Below are 25,254 nucleotides of genomic sequence, written 5' to 3'. Positions count from 1 at the left end.
CGTAATGTCTCACCATATTTGCCACTAAAACTGTATTACATAATTGGTTTCACATATCACAAGATTTTCAGTTATAATGGTCATTTTGGATTATCGCTGTAGGTGAATGAGAATCAGTGTGATCTTCTTGCCATTGCAGCTCTAAGCTCACTGACCTACTGTGTGTATCAGTTTTGCGACTGTGCCCCCTAATTGAAGGTATCTTTCAAGACAGGTCTAGACATTGATTCATCTTCTCTCCATGTAGATGCCATCACCAATCTGTTATCTCCAATGCCACCTTAACCATCCCAGAAGTATGCTTTTCAGTTGGACCCACTGTTCCCAGCAGTCTCCCCAAGCTGTGTAAAATACATTTTAGTGACTTTTGAACTATCATAACATTGTGGTTAGATCCTATACCCCACTTAACCCATTACCTTCTACAATGTGTGTATCATTGAGAGGCTCCTATTTGAGTGATAAATGCTTACCAGTACCTACTCCAACCAAGGCATTGGTTAACTTGATTTCATCAGAAGGAGAGCTACCTTTGTGATAATCTATGCTGTATTCCAGCTGATAAGCAACCACTTATTGACTTTCTATTTCAGTGGGATGACCAACAAGTTGTCCTTAAGGATGACAGGACACATTGTCTGTATGAGAGCAAGGAGAAAATAGATCCATAAAATTTCGGGCGTGCAGCCGCAATAAAGCGGCTGGGGTGGATGAAATTAAGTCGGAACTCAACAAATACAGTGAAATGTCAGGTCTTAAATGGCTACACAGGATAATTGAAATGGCGTGGGAGTCGGGACAGATTCCATCAGACTGGACGAAAGCAGTAATCACACCAATCTTTAAACATGGAAACAGAAAAGATTGTAACAACGATAGAGATATCTCTTTAATCAGTGTTGTGGGTAAAATCTTCTCAGGTATTGTTGAAAGGAAAGTGCGAGTATTAGTTGAGGACAAATTGGATGAAAATCAGTGTGGGTTTAGGCCTCTTAGAGGTTGTCAGGACTAGATCTTTAGCTTTACGGCAAATAATGGAGAAGTGTTACGAGTGGAACAGGGAATTGTATCTATGCTTTATAGATCTAGAAAAGGCATATGACCGGGTTCCTAGGAGGAAGTTATTGTCTGTTCTACGAGATTATGGAATAGGAGGCAAACTTTTGCAAGCAATTAAAGGTCTTTACACAGATAGTCAGGCAGCAGTAGAGTTGACGGTAAATTGAATTCATGGTTCAGAGTAATTTCTGGGGTAAACCAAGGCTGCAACCTGTCCCCACTGTTGTTCATATTATTTATGGATCATATGTTGAAAACAATAGACTGGCTGGGTGAGATTAAGATATGTGAACACAAAATAAGCAGTCTCGCATATGCGAATGACTTAGTTGTGATGGCAGATTCGATTGAAAGTTTGCAAAGTAATATTTCAGAGCTAGATCAGAAATGTAAGGACTATGGTATGAAGATAAGCATCTCCAAAACGAAAGTAATGTCTGTGGGAAAGAGATATAAACGGATTGAGTGCCAAATAGGAGGAACAAAGTTAGAACAGGTGGATGGTTTCAAGTACTTAGGATGCAGATTCTCACAGGATGGCAACATAGTGAAAGAATTGGAAGCGAGGTGTAGCAAAGCTAATGCAGTGAGCACTCAGCTACGATCTACTCTCTTCTGCAAGAAGGAAGTTAGTACCAAGACTAAGTTATCTGTGCACCGTTCAATCTTTCGACAGTCAGCGTGAACAGGCTTAGATGGTGGGGTCATGTTACACATATGGGAGAAGCAAGGTTACCCAAGAGACTCATGGATTCAGCAGTAGAGGGTAGGAGGAGTTGGGGTAGACCAAGGAGAAGGTACCTGGATTCGGTTAAGAATGATTTTGAAGTAATAGGCTTAACGTCAGAAGAGGCACCAATGTTAGCACTGAATAGGGGATCATGGAGGAATTTTTTAAGGGGGACTATGCTCTAGACTGAATGCTGAAAGGCATAATCAGTTTTAAATGATGATGATGACGATGATGATGAGCCGCATAAATTTGACATTTGTCAAACTTATGTGACTGCATGCCCGAAATTTTATGGACCAGTATTTGTGCCGCAAAAATATGAAGAAGGAGAAAATTTCTCAGCCAGGAAGTGAACAGTTGTGTTTTTAAGTGAAGAGCGCTTAATTTTTCTTCATAACTTGCTTTAAGGTTGATTAATTTTGTGAGTCCCATAGTGCTCAGAGCCATTTGATTAATTTTGTTTCATGTGGTTCGGGACGGCAAATACCACCCCTGAATTATAATTCTAGAAGGTCTGCGGAATATCCATCTACAGCTGCCATAACCTCAGCACTAGACTTAAGCCATATCCAGCTACAGATTTCCTTAGCTGCAGGTAAAGTTGGAAGTGTGACAGAGCTCAGCTGATAAATATGTAAATCTTCCACCATTTTGTTCCTCAAATATCTCTATATTCCCAATGTGAAGTTACCCTTGTGCTCAGTTTCATTATCCTGAAGTAAGGTTATGTTTTCCTTTTGTTCCTTTTCTTTTGCAGTCCAGACATTTATTTGTATTTATATTCATCTAGTTACTTCAGAAGACTGGCATATATTCATCACTCATTGTTTTACAATTTGCTAGTCAGTAAAAAATAATTGCTTTTACAGCTCAGAAAATGCCAACCATAATATTTGTTGCAAATGAAACTGACTTTGCTTTTGTGGAGGTGTCTCTGCCCACAGCCTTTATTGCTGTTTCATGTGTGAAAATGTGAACCCTCATCTTGACATACAGTTACAAAATCAGCTGTGTCCTTTCTTTAAATGATCTACAAGTTGCTGAGAGAGTTGTTTCTCACAATACATTTTGATCGGCATTGAAATGGGACACCTGACTGATAATTTTTTTAAAAATATTTAATACTTCATGTTATGTATTGTGCTCCTCGTGCTGACATTACTGGGGCATCAGTTCTTTTATACACCTTCAATCCCTGTTCACTCTGTACCATGTTGTGCTCTTTTTTTATATATATATTTTAGTCTGTTTTTATAGTTCTGAGATGGCCTTCATGTGGTCAGTTTATAAGATAAATATGGCTACATTCAAATTCAGTTGTCCATTTCATAAAGTAGAAATAAAACTGTAGACTCCATTTAAGCGTTAACAACCCCTTTAGAAATTTTCATGACTACACGTTATCCAAGGCAAACAATTTTTCAGTGTTACAGTATGGCAGTGTATTCATTTGAATTAAATATACACACCTGACTAGTTTAAAAGCTGCAGAAAGAAAACTATTCAGCAGATGAGTTTGAACCTTTACCTATGTTATTGTATAACATGTATGAATATAATAAAAGCAAAATTTCATTTGTATCAATACCATCCCTTTGCCATGTGGAGAACATTTCACCTTCCTTTTGTATGGCATCATAGGGACAGGCATGTGTGAAATGACGTGCTGTCTGTGATTCAACTAACAACCATTGTTCAGCTTTCTGCGTTTAACCTGACAGCAAACAAGCTGTCTGTAAAGGTGAATGAATGTACATAGTGCTTCTAATTTACTTGTAACACACAGTGTCCTTTTGTGAAATGTGCTCTGCTGTGCACAAGCTTTATCTATATCTGTGCTTCACACATGAAGAATCAAGATTCTGCCTCCTAGCACCAGGATCCCAAAACCACACTGGTGCTAGCTTGCTTTACTTTTTGTTTTACCATTCCTTCCGTCTGCCTGTGTTTTGCCTCTAGTTCTAGTTCCAGCTTATTTTTTCTTATTAGCTGTGTTCTATCCTTTTCAACTTTGTTGACTTCTGTGTCTTCTGTACTGATTGTTGATACCACTGTTTTTCTATTTTTCGGTCTTTCCTTTGCCCTTGGATTTTTAGATGCCTTTCCTCCCATAATCAGTGTCTTCTTTCACTGGAGGAAGAAAACTCTGAATCTGAAAGCTTATTTTTGCGCAAAAAATTTGTATAAAGAATAATTAAGCTTATATCATTGAGCTTCTAAGTGCAATACCAGTGCCGTCTTCACTAATAATTATGATTAAAGACTTTGGAGTCTGATAGAAATTATTCAGGATCATTATTTCATGTCACTGTGTATGCTTGTCATAACTGCCTGCACCATTCGCCATACTTTTACCGTATTTTGTATCTTTTTTATTTTGCACATTTTTTAACTTGCAACAAATTGCCTTCCATGACAAAAGATTGTTCTTGATTAAACTGAAACTAATAAGCACTGCAGTCTCTTCAGCAAAAGATACCCCACCTCCATCATCATTATGATTAGTTTTTTATTACTCTAAATGTCACTTAATATGTCTAGTTCCTCATGCAACATCTTTCTCTAGTTCTGGTCTGAGTCTGTTAAAAAAATGAGAGGCTGCTTAGAGTGCAGAACATTTCTTCACACATTTTTTCTTTCATATATTTTCTTACGAGAAAAGTTAAAAGATTATGTTTACAAATAGATGTATTACTAGAACATCCTCTATGCAATGACCACCAGATGTTGAATGCAACACAGGAATTGTATACTGCAGTTTACAGTGATTATTTTGAACACATATTGTAGTAAAAAGTACACACATATATGTAAAAAAGTGTCTCGTTGCTGTATATCTTAAAGTAATGTACTCCACATCTACAGAACTCAGCAATCTGTAAAATCAATAAACTGACATTTATTATTTGTGGGAGGCCAGTGTATTTCCAAATTTATTTTGAAACTTGGAAGTTGTTACACATTCACAATAACATTTACAGACAAAAATATGTACTGGTGGAAGGTGCTATATTTATGCAGCTAAACTCATTTTTAATATAAATTTTCAGGTAACTTTGGACAGATTTTCTACGTGCATTAAACATGTCATTGAGACATATCGCAAGGAGAATAAGGATAAGTATGATGAATTTGTGATGCTTATGGAATTAGTTTCTGAATTATGTGATGACATGGAACAGTTTGATGATTTTTAGATACAGCAGTTTGTTTGTATTTATGTATTTATTTATTTATCTATCTGTATAGACTCTTGTTTATGAGTACAAAATTTACCCATTTATTTTTTATGAATATGACAAATATGGAAGGCATTTTATGTATTACAAATGGTTACAGGATTGTATTGCATTTATATAATAATTATATTTTTTGTATATATTTTAAATTGTGACTGACTGTAAGAAATTACACTTAGCACTTAAAACTCGTGTTTTGTACCATTTTTAGGGGGAAAAGTCCGTTCAAATTAAACATTTGTTATTATTTTTAAAAAAGGTAAAGTTTTTGGCACACAATTCATGAACAAGGTACTGTGCTGATTGCAGGTAGAGTGCAGCCTTTCATTTGCTGTAGAATTAGAAGGGCTAGGATGGCAAATCCATCACCCTGACCATCTTTTACTCATAGGTAAGAACCCCAGTACTAAATCTGATAGCAGGCCAATTGGACCTCGAATCGACGTGGAGGGACTGAAACAAGAAAATTTCACCACTCTTACGGGGACCCCAGATCCAGTCAAGTGCTCTACACATTATACTATTGTGGCCACTTTTATGACTAATAATGTCACAAATATAGTCCTCACATAGAAAATTGTGTACTAATTTAAGCACTAAGTTAATAAACATCAAATTTTTCACACAGTTAAAAAATGTTAATAATGGAGGCATAGAGGCAGAAATAGATAACAGCTTTTATGGAAAACACTTATTCTCTATCTTTTCATTCATATTTGTGTGTGTAAGTTGCAGTTTTCTATTGATCTTTGTAAAATATTGGTTATAAGCTTCCATGTGCAACTGATGAAAACGAGTGATAGATAATCTAGTCCCCCTTTTTGTCTCTACCCACTCTCTCTCCTCCTCCTGTCCACACTCTGTTGCTTTCTCACTTCCTTTTAATGTAAAAATCAGAAAGGAGAAGGGACAGAACATCTCATGCCTTTTGGAATAATAGTGATCAGTGGACCTGTTTAAAATCCTGACTAATTTGTCATCATCTGTCTGCTGCAATTCCCCAGCTTAAATCTTTGTTAATTATCTGACCTCTGTCTTCTTTTCCATTCCATTCTTCAATTCAGTTTTAATTTGTATTTTAGTGTGCTTCTCCCCATCAGTAGAAAAAACTATGAAATTATGAGAGTACTAAAAGGCAGACCAGTATGTCCCTTTGGGAGGCAAAATTAAGTACTGACAATATACACGTGAAAATGTAGAAGAAACACTAACCCAACTTCTGCATTTAAGTTACAATTCTCCATACCATAATGTTTAAAAGTATGTTGACACCCATCGTCAGCAAAAAATGAATGGCTAGAAAATGACTCAGAAGAGAAACTCGCATGAAAGGAGTTAGTGGAAGTAGTAATTCTTGTAGATCTGTTCCCCACTGTTTTCCTCATTTTGACGTGTACTGCTTTATGCTCTGAGATTTCATTATGTCAAATCAAAATCTTGCATTTTCTTGGCAGAAGTGTTTTCTAAGATATAATATGAAAGAGTTTCAAAGATCTGAAAGCTTTGACCATCAACCCAGGCTGTGCGTTTCTTGATTTTTCAGATTGCTTTGTAGCCGACCTAACACAGTAACCCGTAATTTCTCTGCATTGTAACCAACCTAACAGAATAACCCATAATTTCTCTTTAAGTGTCAGGGATAGAATGCTAAGATCATTACTTCAATGTGGACTAGACTACTTCAGCTGGATACAGATTACTTAGAATTGGAATATTGTGAATCATCTCATCTTGATAGAATGTTAAGTGGTCACAAAGAAGGAAAGCATACAAGCCTGGCAAGAAAGCCATCAGTATTCGCTGTAATGTAGTGAAGTGACTGACTTCCCCAATTGAGGGCTCACACCAGCCTGACACTTGCTAATTCTCTCTCTCTCTCTCTCTCTCTCTCTCGCTCTCCCTCTCCCTCTCCCTCCCCCTCCCCCTCCCCCTCCCCCTCCCCCTCCCTCTCTCTCACTGTGTGTGTGTGTGGGGGGGGGGGTCATGTGGTCTGTACAGACAGCAAACATAACTGCAGCTACAGAACTAGAGATTTTTTCCCGTATTGATCATCTGCCTTTCCCATTGAATAGTAGTGTTTTCGACGTTGACACAATGGGAACAAAATAAATTAACTTAGATTGTTATAGAATCATTTTTCCTACTGACTGTTTTGTCATATATACTCAAACAGCTCACTGCAACTTTGTTTTTCTGTACCAGTTTCGGTTGATAAAAATGTGGAATTGGTTGTGGGACGTCATGGAATGTACCCACTTCAGCCACCCCCCCCCTCCCCTCCACAGTTTCATGAAGTTCTGATAGTGATAGGTGGCAGCGCTATATATAGTCTTCAAAATGGCATGTGTAATGGAGGTGCAGTCCAAGCAGAGAGCTTCATTGACTTTCTTTTGATGGAAAACTGATCATCACAGATATTCATAGGCACTTGCAGAAGCACACTAAGAGTCATTGGGCGAGGCATCTATCATCATTGCAACCCGGTTGCGCAAAGCTGTACAATCACCCATGTGTCAGCTAGCTGCACACAGCTGTGACTCCTGCAATGTCGGAATGTGCGGACACACTCATGCGAGGTGGTTGATGGATCTCTCACACACACACACACACACACACACACACACACCTGTTGCTCAACTGGATGTCTCTGTTGGTGGTGGTGCTGACACAATAGTGCATCAATTGGGGTACTCAAAGATGTGTGCCTGCTGGGATTCTCGCTGCCTGTGCACCTGCTGGGATTCTCACTGCCTAGCAGAAGACCATAAAAAGCGACAAAGGACTGTTGTATGAAATTGCTTGTGCTTTATGAGACTGATCATGACAATGTTTTGTCAAATATTGTAGCAAGTTGTGAAACATTTGTTTCTCACTTCTCCTCCAAAGAAAAACTCCAGAGCTGCACCCTCAGCTGGTAAAGTCATGACGAAGGTCTTTTGGGACTCTGAAGGGGTTATTCTGTTTGATGTCCTCCCTCATGGTGCAACAGTCAGCTCTGAAGTGTATTGTGGTACCCTCAGGAAACTGAAGAAATGATTTCAGCATGTTCGTCATTGCAAAAACGCAAACGAACTCCTTGATGACAACACAAGGCCTCACACAAGTCGGCCCACCTGAGAACAACTTACAACACTTTCAAGCTGTGACTTGGTCACCAAGCAAACAGTGATCCAGAAAGTGTAGAATAAATTTATTTCTGCCTGTAATTGCAAAATGTTAGGTACCAAAATCTGAAAATGGTCATTGCCAACTGAATTTGGTAGTCTGAGGACCTAACATTTTTCGATCATAGATGGAAATAAAGAAATTTATTTTACAAAACTTCATTGGAATGTTCTGTCTCATCTACCCTACAGCCCAGATCTCAAACCTTCAGATTTCCATCTGTTTGCCCCAGTGAAGAATGTCCTCTACAGGAAGCAGTACATGGATGATGGCAGTGGTAGTGATGCAGCCAGACATTGGCACCGACACCGACCAGTTGGGGGGTACCATGTGGGCATACAGCCCATCCTCCCCCCATAAAGTGGGTTAAGGCCAGTGCATTGACTGGTGATTATGTTGAAAGGATTATATAGCCAAAAGAGTGGGAAATAATATGGTGTACTTGAATTCCGAATAAAACCAACCTACTTTCAGAAAAAAATTTGTCGCATTACTAAATGAATGCCTCTCGTAATTATCTTCTCGATGCCTACTGTACAGTAAGGTGTGTGGAGTGTTTCCTGAAAACACTTGTCATTGCACACACATCATTTACACATGACAGAATTCTGAAACTTTGGATACATTGTTTGCAAATTAAATTGAGTTGCATGCGGAAGACATTCATCATTGTGTGTTCTTCTTTGGAGAGTCAACATGTCAACTCATTGCTTGTGTGGGGGTTAACAAATCGCTGTGATAAAAGTCTAGTGTGTTTTGTGCCATTTCCAGAGGAAAGATTTATGACTTGCTGCTCTTCACTGAAACAGCTGCAAGATACATCAGGATGGGCCATGTGACCTCGTGATAACTGGCCTGAAGTGATGATATTTCTTTCTAGTGAAAGAATCTGCTACCTAGTGTTCTACCAAACTTGTGAAACAAGATTGAAACAACTGTCACAGTAATTACTCAATTAGTGGGAAGAACTAGACTCAACTTGGTGTGTATCATGAGACAAATAGAGTTTTAGATCAAATTCCTGTATGGTAACAGGTATGAGAGTTTTTTAAGTAACTTTTATCGGTGCAGAAAAGTACATTGCTTTAAGCTCTGGTATTCTTTTTTAAACACTTAATATTTTTTGTATGTAAATTTAAAGTCCGTTTTTCTTTGTCTTATCTTCAGTCGTAGCTCATGGGCTAAATATAGCTGAAAGGGATCTGAGAAATTCAATAACTCTTTCAAGAAAAACATATTTAATAGAAACTCATATCCATTGTATTGAAACATTTAACACATCTGTTCACCCATAATTTTAAATTAAAGAGAACATTATGCATGTTACACAAGATACCAGCCACTAAAGATTGCACCAAAGTCTGTGTCCTCTTGTAATATAATTTATAACTTCCTGGTTGGTTCTGGTGGTTCTAAAGTGCTCAGAATATTGTGTATGGGTGGAATGTCACAGTAGGAACCATTGTTAATTCTGATACTTAAGTTTCCAGGATAAGGTGAAAATACCACATTGATCTTCACAAAGAAACAACCTTGCAACATACATAAGTAATAAACATAACAATGGTGCAATCGTATTTTAGAAGGCATTAGCAAAAACTTGTAAGCTCAGAAACATCATGGCACCACAACACATTGAAGCAAGCTGAAAGACTGCAAAACCAGCACTCCTGAAGTCACTAACCACAAACTCAAAACTTATTGTAATAAGAAAATACAGTCAAATATCTTCATTGTGTTGAGTCGTATATTTATCATATAAAAAAATATAATATGAAATGTAGGAAAACCTTTGCTTAAAATATTCATGATACCTTTAAACATTTTTAAAAGCAATTTATTGATTGAAATACTAGCATTGATAACATTACCTTCAAATGATTCAGTAACAATTAGGAACTTTCGGAAACAAAACTTTATACTTCAGATTATAGAACTGTGGAATCTTAAGCACAACATGTGGTGCCCCAATCAAGAAACAATATTTGTAATGAGAGTTCTGAACTGAAGAAATTTTTTAAGCGAAGGTTCTCATTACATTTTACCTTAGTTCCATTTTTTATACTAGATATAACACACAATAAAATGTATTCTTCATAAAGGAAACACTGAAGCAGAATGATACACATCATCAAAGAAACAGATTACTGGTTCATATATGTTACGTTGAAGCACAGATCCATTTATTCACACTTGTTTATAGAAAGCAAACAAACATCTTGAGATCTTTTATGTAAAATTATATACACCACACATACAAATACTGATTTCTTATGCTCTCTTTCTGCTTACATTCATAAATTGCAGTACAGTGCATATGCAAGCTTCCACAGTAGTAGGTACAGTATTTCGCATCTGAATCTATGAGCACCGTGATTTTGTTAATTACCTCTCCACTATAATAAGTGAATTAGGCCCCAATTTCCATTGCAGTGGAAATTAAGTTCCCAGTAGTCATCAATAAGATGTACATAAGCTGTCTTAAAATTACATTTAAAAGTTCATATAAATTAAATTTAACAGCTCACAAAATGTCATATTCTCGCCATTCTTAAGAAAATGCGACACACCCGAAAAACTAAAGCCCACGGCCACAAAAGGGCACTGATTCTGGGCAAAAGAATCTCAAGGGATGGACGCCTTCCACCTTCCCACTGTTTTTGAGCAATCACTTTAAGAAGCCTCTTCTCACGAAACATGTACCATGGCTGTCAGCTTAAAAAATATATATGATACAACAGTGCAGGGTTCTTCTATATTATAAAAACATACAATTAGGCTAGCATACAAAGTCAGATAAACAGCTCCTGTTGACAGTGAATGTAAGCACGAATTTAGTGTAAAAATAGTACAAATAGTTACACAGCAATTTACATTACTTACATGGATTAACAAATACGTGGTGTAATTATTAATTTTAAAAGGCTCCTATTAAGTATGTTTTCAAATTCAGACAATCACTGTTGTGCTAATGTTTACATGACACAGATGAATTACTTTACAAGAACAACAAAACAAAATCCCATTTTATGAAGAGGCATCTTAAATATCCAGTTTATATACCACTGAAATGGATTCTGCTTGGCTGTCTGCTATTATCAAGTATATTAGCCAGACTAGTATAAATATGACCATTTAAGCAAAGAGTACTACACGATGAACATCTTAACACTTTACTTTAAACATAAAATTACTTAAAGATGGGGTTAGTAAGATGTCCAGGCAGAGAATTGTGGCAACATCAATTAAGATACATTAAACAACTATTTTATAAGAGAAGAATCACATACCATATAGGTGTAATATTAAAGTCTGTACTTGGTCACACCGCATTAGTATCAATACAAAAATATTGAATTACATTTAGAATTAGTTCACATCAAATGTTACCCTTGCTCTTTCATAACCCTTTTTTATTTTTTTACTTGGGACACAAAACACTTCTTATAGGTCTCAAATTATGTTTGAGAGACTGACAAAAAGATAGCACAGAGTAATAGTTGTAAAAACACTCTAAACTGAAGCCACTATGTGGAAATGGTGTATAATAACACTGAATTGTTTGAAAAAATGATGAACTATAATTTCCTACAATGTAAATTCTTAATATTCTGTGGATTAGCATTTTATTTTTAATAGAAGAACTAATTTCAAGCAAAGTTCAATCTCTCTGTCCAAAAATTTGTCAAATACAGTCCAAGGGCATGCTTACATTACACTGCTCCACCATGACTCTTTTCTATACCAGGCACTTGCAAGAACAATTTTGTTTTTAAATTCTAATTGATTTCATATTTTAATTCGTTATGTACCATTGAGAGATCTCAGTTTGCAAAAGACACAGTTTTATCTATGCACATAATGGAAATATACAAATGTGGTTAAATGTCCAATTGTTATTAGTTTCAGTAATTTGCACATTGGGTACAGTGTATGCAATTTGCCCTATAAAACAAATGGCACTGTTATAAACAGTGGATTGCTTGTTAAAAATTACTGAATTATTTCCCTACTCGCTGCTGAATAATGCATGCCAGTTCATATACTGCAAACACAATAAAGATGTAAGCGACGATTCTGGTTGCCTTGCTGTGAGACATCCTGTTGCTGTTGAGACTGATAAAGTCCAGAGGAGAGGAATGAGAATTTAATTAAATATTTTGGTTGTCAATGAATGCTTACAGATGTGATTATATGATTAATCATTTTTATTTTGTTTTGAAATTAACCATACTTATCAGAAAAAAATAAATGGCATGTGGTGCAGTGCAGATCATGTCGTTACCTTAAAATTGAATAAAATATGTTGACTAAACAAAAAAAATACAAGTTTCACAGTATTATGCAGGAAAGCATTGACACTTCAGGTCATTAAAGCAGATAATTTCAGACTTGTGAAACAGTACCCAATATTATATGTGTAATTTTCTTTTTGTAGCTCAAACACATCAGTTTGAGCAACACCAATGTCAACTATTAGGCACAGAAAAAGAGGAGAATTTTTTGGATTGCTTGGTCCCAGAACCTGCCATTGTGAAGAGAAGGCAGTAAAACAAGAACAGACTATTGAATAGCATTGTTGTAAGTCAGTGTTTAATTGTCGTCAGTGAAAAAATTGATGATTTATTTTCTAAACTATACAATATGCCTACATAATTATGTATTAAAACATCCAGAAATATATTCATTTGTAGGACATAGCCTTTTATGCAGTGATAAACTTGGCATGAAATTAGCTCAAAACCAGGCATGTATGTGAAACAATATAAAAATGTTGTTTCCTATCCCATTGCTTTGGGATACCATTAGTGTAGTAGCTTCAGAAAAGTGTTTTATTTATTCCTTATTATATTAATATACTCAAATGGCTTTTTAACAACAAAAAATGGGTAAAGTCAATACACTACTGTTTCTTCGCAGACGATTTTTTTCCGAGGAAAGGTTACAAAATATGATAATTAGTTAATTTCCAACCATCCGTACACAGAGAAATGATCCTGCTGCTTATCATTCACACTTTGACACATCTCTAATTCTTTTTATGGCAGTTCTGCATAACTGCCAATATTATTACCCATTTTGAAATATATAAAACAATTAACTTCAAGATATATCTTCAACTTTTCATCTTGTTTCAAGAATATTACTGGTCCTGTAATTTACTTTATCACAAGTGGTATTTTAAACGTAAACTTTCAACCTACAGTCCACATCACAAGACAGTAATGTATTTATGAGGAATAGTCATTTCCAAGTTTCTCATTTCCACCCTCACCCATCTATTGCATTTAATTTGCATTCCCAAGGAAGAAACAATTCTTCTAGTTTCCAAAGAACCCATTATCTCGAGGATGTGGACTCAACTAGCATCTGCTTTCTTTCATGAATAATTCCCATACTTTGCAGACAATAGCAGTGCTGTAAGCCATACAGCACAATAAGAAGTTTCTTGGTGAACAAAACCATTAGGTCCTCATTAACAGACAGTGCATCAATTTAGTGACACCATCTAAATACTGTCTCAGTGACAGAACCACACGAAATCTGAACCATGTAACAATTAAGTTCTTGTATTCCATTAGTGTTGTATTATATATATATATATGTACACATGATATACATAATTATCTAAATTAAATGTCCATTACCTAGAAATGGCATTTAGATAAAATCATTCATTAAACCATATAACATTATATCATTATTTACATTTTTCACTTGACAAAAAATTATAATTCTTTTTAAGCACAGTTTTCTCAGCTGCCAGGATATCCATCTGTGATACGTACACCAATGTACTTGATAATTTATATAACTAAAATTTTTCTGCCACTCTGATGTGCTCACTCCGTACCAGGCAAGCAATGTCACAAGTAGAAAAAGTAGCCAATGATTATTTCAACGAACAAATTAGGCTATACTTTAGTGCCGGGAACCATTCTCATACTCAGAAATACATTTCACTGTGGAACCACCCATCCACAGAGCTGCGGGTGGGCAACAGGACTCGGCTGTCTTCAGGTGTGGTAGCACAGTCGGTGGCAGCAGTGTCACTGTGCAGGTTCAGATGGCGCGTTTGCCGTCATCATCTCAGGTTCGAAACAAGCAACACAAGACCGGCAAGAATCAGGACGGAGAACAGTACAGCTGAGGTGGTCTGTGCACCTCCTGTCGGTGCACTTGTGCAGTGACCTGTAAATTATTAATTCGTTCATTCACTCATTCATTCATTATGTTGTGTACATCCCATTATGAAGGAGAATCTTCATGATGATAACATCTTAAGTCATGTGTTAAATAGAAGTAACTTTTAAAAACTGTAATAAAAGAGTAATTTCCATTTGTGTTTACTCAGCCTAAATTTAGTGCAGTAAAATTAGAATGCAAGCTTCTGTTCTGATGGAGACGGAGGCTACTTCTTTCCAGTTACATTAAATTACTGCTGTTTATCTCCAGCTCCAGTAGCTAGTTTAAAATCTACATAACCACAGTGACATTTATCATGGAACTACAGCCATCATCTGCATGTGTAACAAAGCAGAGACCCATATGCAATATGATTTGGTATGCGTTATGCAACTAACAGAAATCTTCAGTGCTTGAAACCTAGATAATTATAGGAGCAGCAAATTATGTTGGCAAATGAATCTAAGTAATTCAATATATTTTAAAAGACATCAGCAATATGTGCTATTATCTACTTTGGTATATATTTTACTTCTCACTTTTAATGAATAAATACTTTATTTACATATTTTCATTTTGGATCAAAGCACTTTCTCCACCACATTCCCAACGAGTAGATTCCATCCCCAAAGTATGAAGCCAGGTGGTCAGCGAAATACATATAGTGCCATATTAAATCAATTGGAATGAAAATGTTTTTCACCACAAATTTCATTACATGTGGCAATAATTGACAAAGTGTTACACTCCAGTCTACTCGGTTTTCCCATTATCAAAACACGTAGTGTCATGATGCAGTGTCCTTTTTATGCAGTACGGGGCTCCTCTCATGTATCCTTTCCACACATCTAGTCCAAGAGTCTTGCACAGTATTCACTAGTTATTGTTAAACTGTTTTGCATTCAAGGAAACATTGGCCATCCTTTTTGGAAAATGAAATTGATTCCAGTTTTTTCAAATGATGTTTTCCTTTCTTGCATACAGTAGTGGATCTCAGACAGACTGATTCTTTTAAGAAGTGGTCTGAACATTTATGAGAAGTTATTGTAAAATGTGAACTTTTACGACTGGAAATGTCCAGACCATTATGCCATGGTCAAATGAATATCTCATTGAAACACACAGTTTTGTACCCGTCTGCAAAGGACATCATCAGGAGAGGCTGTAGCTTTTGCGAATGTCCAATGCTCTAGCAACTGAAAAAAAAAAGTTCTTGTGCTCCCATACAGAGGCATAACATCCTGTTTTGAAAATACTTACATAATTGGTAAGTGTCAATTGCTGTAGTCCATTATTGCAATCATTCCATAGTAGAAGAGTGGTACACATCTTCATCAGCCCCAGAATCCAAATTCCTTTAGGTTCACACCCTCCTCTTACCGATTAAAATTATTGGGGTTTTTAGGAACCTGTATAAGCCCCACGTATACATAGTGTCCACTTGCACCTGCCACTATCTGAGTCTTATCAAATTGAATCCAATGGTCTCTTGGCTGCACATGTTCCCCAACAGCTGACATGTCTGTTTCTCCATTACTACACTTGCCCTTGTGCTCTTCTAGTCATTTTTCGACAGTTCTTATAGTAGGACCCAGGTACACATCCTCACAACTACACAGTACCTTGCAAACTTCTGCTTTTTCCAGTGAACTTTGAGCACCCTTGGCAGATCAGGTGTTCCTGTATCTTCTAGGTGGGTTTGTAGATTGCAGTGATATTACATGTTGTCAAGCTGTTTCCTATAGTATCAGTTACGTCTTTAACAGGTGGCAGGAAAACAGGATTTTGCAGAAACCTGTAAGTCAGTTGCCATTTATCTCAGACATTCGTCTGCACTGCATTGGTGAGATATTTCAATTCTGCATTGAGCAACTACATTCCCAGTTGTTCCTCACTCTGTCCACTAATGCTTTTATAAATCTTTCTTTTGTTGAGGGTGGTGATTTCAATCCCAATGTAGATAATGGTTCATGTGTGTTGGGTTTTGGATATAACATGAGGCCCAAGCTACCATCTTCTTTCTTGGAGACCAGCACATCCATAAAATGTAATCGGCCATCTTCCTCTTCCTCCAAAGAGAACTGAATCTTAAGATTTAATTCTATTGGGAAGTTCTTGGAAATTACCCACTTCCTCTCTGCCATGTCTCCACAACACAAATATATTATCCATGTAATAGATGTAATGTTTGTTGACATTTCGCAATGCTTGTCCTCCAGATGTTTTTTATAAAGAAAATTTCCATCACTCATCTTAGGGAGCTCCCCATTACTACACCATCCATCTGTTTGTTAAAACTCATTGTTCCATAAGAAACTAGTTGTGAGACAATATTTAAAACATTCTGCAATATCGGCAGTAGAAAATCAGATTCAGCTATTTCAATACATCATTAAGCCGAACCATGGTGAACAGCAATATCACATCCAAAGTGACAAATGTGCCTTCTGGCTGGACCACTATTCTACTTAATTTACTGATAAAATGTTACAGATTCATTTTCCCCATGGATAATGGTGATGCAGCAATAGTTATGAATGTGGTTGACTATCACAATAACATTACCAACTTACTAGATCTGCAGCAATACACGAAGTTGAATAAGGACTGTGTAAAGAAGGTTCTTGAAACTGTTACATGTTTAATAAAAAAAACTCCTTAATCGAACAAAGCAGTCAGAAAGGCCTTTTCAGTTCAGTTGCACTACCAACGAGATTTTATGGGTTGCCGAAAATTCATAACGAAAATGTTAAATTGACAAGGGAATGGTCCAATAAGACGTGTTGAAACTTACCCTGATATTTTTTTACCCAGGGAGAAGACAACGAAAGAAATGCACTCTCAAAATTTTAGCTGATAAGAGGCACTGCAAGTATTAAAAAAATAGTTGAAAATTGCCAAATTCGTAACACGCCAGGCAGCAGTAGAAATCTACACCCCTACTGGCGCTGCAGCAACTGTACATGCTCAACTAGGTACACACACAGCCGAGGTTGGCAGTACATTTGTAAACAGGAAAAACGACAACAACCCGATTGTAATTTGTAAAGAACATTCCAGGTTACCATTCATTGGTAGTTTCTCTGACACTACAGCTCACAGTCTCAAATTAGACACTCAAGTAACATCTATTACAAATTATCAGGTGATTTTTTGCACTATTGGTAAGCATTGACAATAAAGATATATCGGAATTAATATATACTGTGCTTTCATAAGGCATGCCTGCCAAGAGTATCTTTTATTATTATTTTTTTCTAGTTTCACAGTAATGTGGAATCCAATTAACATTCTCAATTTGGCAATTATGAAATATGAAGAACATGGTTTCCAGTCAAAATCACCTACTTCTCCTGAGGACACACATATGTGTCATTTGTTAGTTGATTTCCTTGACATTCATTCGAATGACATCGACAGTTTGTTTTAAATTGTGGATACATTAGAAGAAATAGGAAATAACTGTGACAATAGCTTTCAGTGGCAAAGAAAAGGCAGTGAAATTCGTAAAATCGGAGCATGAACTGTACAAATGGAAGAACGTATTACATAAAGTAAGAAATATGTGACAAGGGAAACCCGAAACCATATGAATGAAAAAGTGTTCGAAAGATTTACAACTGCTCCTGATAGGCTATGCACCATTACCATTGGAGATCTACAAGACTGTGCCCTCCGAATTGCATCTGACATGAACACTGCTAATTTCCAGTCTTCGTAGACCTGGCTACACAGATTCAAGAAATCATACAGAATACGAAGTCACGAAATTACCAAGTTCACGTCATGTAAACGTGTAGAGCAGCTGCCAGTGATAGGCAAGGCTATAGAGAAATTCATAGCTGACATAAAGATGAAACTGTGTTTTCCCCAAAACTGTTGTTTATAACACTGATCAGTCAGGTTTCGTGAAAGATCTGTGTGCACACCACACTTTATCATTTCAGCGTGAAAAAAGACCGAGTCGGTTGCCCTATCAATGAATGCAATGACACTTTCATATACGATAATGCCAGTGATAAGGATAAGTAGTTTACTGTTTCTGCAGCTGTATATTTGTCTTCAAGAACTGCAAGGCAAATTAGGACCAAAAATAAAAAATGGACTGTTTAGTTGCAAAAATCTTGTAATTGACGTATCAAAATCTGGAAAAATTGGATTGAATAATTTTCAACATTTCGTTCGAAAAATATTGCTACCAGCTGCAGAAACGAATTCAATGCTTTTGTTGGATTCATGGTCTGGACATAACCATGCCTCTGTTTTTGTGGAGGACGACGAAAAATCAGTAGATGTAATGTGGATTATGCCTGGAACTGCAAGTGCAATTCAACCTCTCGATAAAGAATTCTTTCGACAGTGGAAAGCATGTTTTATGAAATTATCAGACAACCTAATTTCTGATACCTCTCTCATTTCAGGTTTATCAGCGGAACAGCATTCTTAAGCTCCAGTCATTTGTGCATTACCAGTTTTCTTTGCCACACTTCATGAATCTCATCAAGTATGTCTGGTAAGCACAGCAATATGCAGAACAATGGCCAGGGCCATTTCTGACACCATCCCAATTCTGTCTAAATAAAACTAGTGGTTACTGCAAATTTTTGTGACAACTACAGGGAATAAACAAACTATTTCACTGATAGTCAAATGTCCAACATTCAAACATTAATATAAGGAGTGGCCTACAGGAATTGTTATAAAATGTAGTACTGCAAAATGCATTTCATTTCAACAAAATATAAGTCCTCATTGATGGACGTCATCTGTGACATCAAACACTGCCATGATTTTATTTTCTCTGCTAGCCACTTTTTATCAGAATATATGTGCAAGAACTGAACTGTGATATGCCAAACCAACATGTCTTTTGTGGCCACTCCAACATCTGTGAGAAGTGAATACTCAGTTAAAAATCAGAGTGAAAAAGTTGTGGTCTAACCATGATTTGATCCCACGCTCTCTGGATCACGAAGTTCGTGCTTTGCCACTAGACCATTTTTCATTTTTGTTTTAGGGAAAAAAAAAACCAAATATGACCATTAAACCCTACACACATAGTGGAAACGCTAGCTGTGTCACCTCTTGAGATGATGCTTGACTTTGGTAATTAGTGTTCTGTTTATAAATTTCCCCTTAATGGTAATGAGAAGCCGGGAAAAATGGCAGCCAACATACAAGGAAAATTTTGGACCAGTGCTAAGGAGAGATGGAGATGCAATTCCATGTAAAGTGCACGATCGCCACGCATGTCACACTTCCATACAAATTGAGACACTTAAATTCATCTATCTGTTGGTCATTTTGCATACTCCGTCAAGAACAGTGTGCTCACCATGCAAAATAATCCTCACTGAATAGCAAAGTTTTGCATTGTGGCTCTAACAAAACAGAGTTGTATCCCATGTGCTAAATATTACCTCTAAAAGCTGATAACACAGTGCTCATAGGTAATGTTCGTTACCTTGTGTTCTCTTCCATTCCCTCTAGTATAAACGAGACTACCCATAAACAACCAAATGGTAGTGAATTTTCTGAAAATGCTCATTGGCACGTGTTTGCTTCCGTTTGTTCCATTGTAAACTGGTCTTTAGGTGCTTAAAATTGATATATGTGAATTTCAGATAATTCCGCTAGGCGGCACTTCTTGAGTGATTCGCCGAGTCACACACTGGGTGGGCAGGGCTGTACAAACCACTGTTAGACTCTGTTTTTCGTCCGGCAAAAATGTGTAGCTTCAAGATTTTTTACAAAATACTTGCAGTGCCTCTTAGCAGTTAAATTTTTGGCAGTGCATTTCTTTCTTTGTCTTCTTCCTGAGTAAAAAAAGTTCAGGGTAGGTCTCGACATGTCTTATTGGACCATTCCCTTGTGATAGCTATAGTAATTGTCATTGGTTCACCCACCTATTTGATTGCTAAGTGCTTGGCTACATTGTTACAACCACATCAAGAATATGACAAGTTTTATCAGCTTATCTCACTAGGGGGTAAGATACACTCCTGGAAATGGAAAAAAGAACACATTGACACCGGTGTGTCAGACCCACCATACTTGCTCCGGACACTGCGAGAGGGCTGTACAAGCAATGATCACACGCACGGCACAGCGGACACACCAGGAACCGCGGTGTTGGCCGTCGAATGGCGCTAGCTGCGCAGCATTTGTGCACCGCCGCCGTCAGTGTTAGCCAGTTTGCCGTGGCATACGGAGCTCCATCGCAGTCTTTAACACTGGTAGCATGCCGCGACAGCGTGGACGTGAACCGTATGTGTAGTTGACGGACTTTGAGCGAGGGCGTATAGTGGGCATGCGGGAGGCCGGGTGGACGTACCGCCGAATTGCTCAACACGTGGGGCGTGAGGTCTCCACAGTACATCGATGTTATCGCCAGTGGTCGGCGGAAGGTGCACGTGCCCGTCGACCTGGGACCGGACCGCAGCGACGCATGGATGCACGCCAAGACCGTAGGATCCTACGCAGTGCCGTAGGGGACCGCACCGCCACTTCCCAGCAAATTAGGGACACTGTTGCTCCTGGGGTATCGGCGAGGACCATTTGCAACCGTCTCCATGAAGCTGGGCTACGGTCCCGCACACCGTTAGGCCGTCTTCCGCTCACGCCCCAACATCGTGCAGCCCGCCTCCAGTGGTGTCGCGACAGGCGTGAATGGAGGGACGAATGGAGACGTGTCGTCTTCAGCGATGAGAGTCGCTTCTGCCTTGGTGCCAATGATGGTCGTATGCGTGTTTGGCGCCGTGCAGGTGAGCGCCACAATCAGGACTGCATACGACCGAGGCACACAGGGCCAACACCCGGCATCATGGTGTGGGGAGCGATCTCCTACACTGGCCGTACACCACTGGTGATCGTCGAGGGGACACTGAATAGTGCACGGTACATCCAAACCGTCATCGAACCCATCGTTCTACCATTCCTAGACCGGCAAGGGAACTTGCTGTTCCAACAGGACAATGCACGTCCGCATGTATCCCGTGCCACCCAACGTGCTCTAGAAGGTGTAAGTCAACTACCCTGGCCAGCAAGATCTCCGGATCTGTCCCCCATTGAGCATGTTTGGGACTGGATGAAGCGTCGTCTCACGCGGTCTGCACGTCCAGCACGAACGCTGGTCCAACTGAGGCGCCAGGTGGAAATGGCATGGCAAGACTACATCCAGCATCTCTACGATCGTCTCCATGGGAGAATAGCAGCCTGCATTGCTGCGAAAGGTGGATATACACTGTACTAGTGCCGACATTGTGCATGCTCTGTTGCCTGTGTCTATGTGCCTGTGGTTCTGTCGGTGTGATCATGTGATGTATCTGACCCCAGGAATGTGTCAATAAAGTTTCCCCTTCCTGGGACAATGAATTCACGGTGTTCTTATTTCAATTTCCAGGAGTGTAGATACTGCCTACAGGAAAATTAAAGAGACCTTTGGAGAAAAGAGAAACACTTGTATGAATATCAAGAGCTCAGATGGAAACCCAGTTCTAGGCAAAGAAGGGAGAGCAGAAAGGTGGAGGGAGTATATAGAGGGTCTATACAAGGGCGATGTACTTGAGGACAATATTATGGAAATGGAAGAGGATGTAGATGAAGATGAAATGGGAGATATGATACTGCGTGAAGAGTTTGACAGAGCACTGAAAGACCTGAGTCGATACAAGGCCCCGGGAGTAGACAACATTCCATTGGAACTACTGACGGCCTTGGGAGAGCCAGTCCTGACAAAACTCTACCATCTGGTGAGCAAGATGTATGATACAGGCGAAATACCCTCAGACTTCAAGAAGAATGTGATAATTCCAATCCCAAAGAAAGCAGGTGTTGACAGATGTGAAAATTACCGAACTATCAGTTTAATAAGTCACAGCTGCAAAATACTAACACAAATTCTTTACAGACGAATGGAAAAACTGGTAGAAGCCGACCTTGGGGAAGATCAGTTTGGATTCCATAGAAATATCGGAACACGTGAGGCAATACTGACCTTACAACTTATCTTAGAAGTTAGATTAAGGAAAGGCAAACCTACGTTTCTAGCATTTGTAGACTTAGAGAAAGCTTTTGACAATGTTGACTGGAATACTCTCTTTCAAATTCTGAAGGTGGCAGGGGTAAAATACAGGGAGCGAAAAGCTATTTACAATTTGTACAGAAACCAGATAGCAGTTATAAGAGTCGAGGGACATCAAAGGGAAGCAGTGGTTGGGAAGGGAGTGAGGCAGGGTTGTAGCCTCTCCCCGATGTTATTCAATCTCTATATTGAGCAAGCAGAGAAGGAATCAAAAGAAAAATTTGGAGTAGGTATTAAAATCCTTGGCCAAGGATGCTCACAAGCTGCTGGAAAAATAGAAATTTACAAGCTACTGTGTAGTGGTGGGCACATGTGTGAGGGTACTAGTAACAGAACTGTCAAAAGACAACCAAAAGACCAGAAGGGTAACTATAGTGGGGAGAAACAGACAGATCAGCTGTTGAGGAACATACTTTGCAGCCAGTAGACAATTGGATTTGAATTTCTAAGACTCAGCTACAGGCAGCCACAAGCAGATATTATGAAAGGCCGTACAGGGAGGTGATACAAATTGCCAAACACCCCAATAATTTTAATTCGAGGCTGGGAAACTAAATGATTTCTGGTGCTGGTGGCAATAGTGGATCACAGCAACTGACAATGGCCAAATGCGTTTAAGTTTTTAAAACCTGTCACACCACTGCATGGGAGCATGTGGATACAGAATTTTACCTCAGTCAGTAGCAAACCAGAACGCCCTTGGACATTCAAAAAACCTAAAATCCCCCTGGAAGATGTTTTCTTCAGATGGGGATCAAACACTGGGTTTTGACATTACCATTGTACTGTCTCATTATATCTGAATGCAGTGATAGAAAAAAGAACAGCAAAGAATGAAGAATTCATGCAGTGAATTGATAGCTGTACCTGTCATTGTGAGATTGTAGAAACTCTCTCCAGTGACACCAGGTACTACATTTCTTCGGCAATAGTCTGTGACAGAGGACAGCATCAACCTCATCTCACTTGCAGATGTGCTGCTGCTTACTCCACCACCACGCCTTCTTTTCCCAGTAAAATCAGAACCAGTGGTTCCACTTGATGTGAAGTCTGATGGTGTCCCTGCCCCACCAGCTTTTGTGTAGATGAAACAGTAGTGGTGTGCTCCTCCAGATTTGCGACTTTTTGGAGACACAATCAGGTAGTTTGTTCCATTGTCCTCCCAGCTTCCATGGCATAGATACTCTGTTGAAACGAATGTTATAATTCACTACATAAAATAAAAATTCTTTCAATAATACATTAACTGGTTATTCTTACAGAACAAAAATTATCACAAAAATATTCAATTTTTATCGATGATATTTACTAATATTATGCACAATGTCAGAAAACCATCTTATGCTAAAATGTACATTGCTTGTAATAAAAAATTGAACAAAGATATATAAAATGCATTGTTTTTTCGCAGTTTAAAACCTTACAGATTTTTTTCTGTGAAAATTATTTTAAATTTGTATTATTGTACTTAATACATCAAATTTACTTAAAAATAAAATAAAAAATGATGTCTGCATACATTTTATGGTTTGCACAGTGCTCTGTGTCTCAGTGACAGGAAAACAGGCATAGCACAGATAAACAGCATCGGCTACAAAATAATATTCCTAGTGCACAGGTACTAGGAGAACGTCTGAGAAGTTTGAAAGATAGAGACAAAATGCTGGCTGTAGTAAAACTGAGGACAGATTGTGAGCCATGCTTGGGTAGCTGAGGGATGGAACACTTTTAGTTGCATATAACAACATTAAAAATTAATCCTTCACATGTCAGAAGAAAACATAAAGAAAGAAAACTAACTGAAAACTATAAAAGCAAATCAACAGTAGTCTACAAGAGATGAGAAGAATGCTACAAAAGACAACTTTCACAGTGAGTTAAGAAGGCAGGAGGGATAAGCAGGAATAATTCTCAAGATAGGGAGGGTGGGAGTAGGAAAACATCTAAAACAATTTTCCCATCCTGAATTTCGTCTTAATAATTTTTTGCTTCAGTTTGCATGTTGGACAAGTAATTAAACATAAGAAGCGTTAGGAGCTGGTTGAAGCCTGCTGTGTGTGTTAAGAGCTCAAAAACTCACTGCAAGGAACACTGTCCAAAATTTGAAATAAAAAAAAAGTTCAGGTTACACATTAGTCATATGTAACTTCATTCTATAGTATGCCAACACACAAACTAGATTACTAACATACGACATTACCTTCTCTTCAGCTTGAGACAAATGCTTTGTAAAAGTCTCCATATGAGTTTAACATTACTTTAACTGCACTACATTCAACACTATTATTAACATGGAGAGTATTATTTGTTTACCTAAACTGTGCTCTGGATGTTCTCCACAAGCTGGGTAAAAGCGCATAGTGTCGCCAGACGAACAGCCGATGTCGAGTGATGCCAGGTTGTGGTCAGTGCAATCAGAGGCTCCAGTACCCATTCCTGTCCCTGGATCTGCACTGTTCCCACCAGCAGCTCCGGCACTGCCCTCCTGTCGCCTGCTCCGCAGCAGTCCGTGCTGTGCCGTGTCGCTGTCACTTTTGGTGCTGGTGCCACCACCGATGATATTGTAACGACCATCGAAAGGGCACTTACGTGGACGCAGGGAAACAGCTGGAATGATATACAGATTATGTGTTATCTACAAAGAAAATAGTAGTTGAAAAAGATACTAATCAAATAACAACAGTAAAAAACTTCCTGCATTCCAAGCATCTGCAAGTTGATGCTTTTGTAGTCTGTAATTCGACTGAAAAGAAAGGGAGGAAATGGGAGTCTCTAAAATTCATCCCATA

General features: G+C 38.3%; 2 protein-coding genes across 2 annotated transcripts in view; one reads left to right on the top strand and one right to left on the bottom strand.

The window, feature by feature from the left end:
• LOC126202907 (codanin-1) overlaps positions 1-5,012 on the top strand; it is a 185,846-nt gene extending 180,834 nt beyond the window's left edge. Inside the window, exon 14 of the mRNA XM_049936987.1 lies at positions 4,843-5,012. Within this exon, the coding sequence (XP_049792944.1) occupies positions 4,843-4,989 (147 nt within the window). The 3' untranslated portion in view covers positions 4,990-5,012. The remainder of the gene's footprint in view (positions 1-4,842) is intronic.
• A 4,405-nt stretch (positions 5,013-9,417) lies between these two features.
• LOC126204176 (uncharacterized) overlaps positions 9,418-25,254 on the bottom strand; it is a 117,019-nt gene continuing 101,182 nt past the window's right edge. Inside the window, exons 9-11 of the mRNA XM_049938581.1 lie at positions 24,779-25,072; positions 23,333-23,650; positions 9,418-14,388 (exon numbers count right to left, since the gene is read on the bottom strand). Of these exons, the coding sequence (XP_049794538.1) occupies positions 14,282-14,388; positions 23,333-23,650; positions 24,779-25,072 (719 nt within the window). The 3' untranslated portion in view covers positions 9,418-14,281. The remainder of the gene's footprint in view (positions 14,389-23,332; positions 23,651-24,778; positions 25,073-25,254) is intronic.

The sequence above is a fragment of the Schistocerca nitens genome, chromosome 9 (genome assembly GCF_023898315.1).
Source record: "Schistocerca nitens isolate TAMUIC-IGC-003100 chromosome 9, iqSchNite1.1, whole genome shotgun sequence".
Classification (NCBI taxonomy): Eukaryota; Metazoa; Arthropoda; class Insecta; order Orthoptera; family Acrididae; genus Schistocerca; species Schistocerca nitens.
Note: the sequence above shows the minus strand (reverse complement) of the source record. Positions and strands in the feature narration are given on the sequence as shown.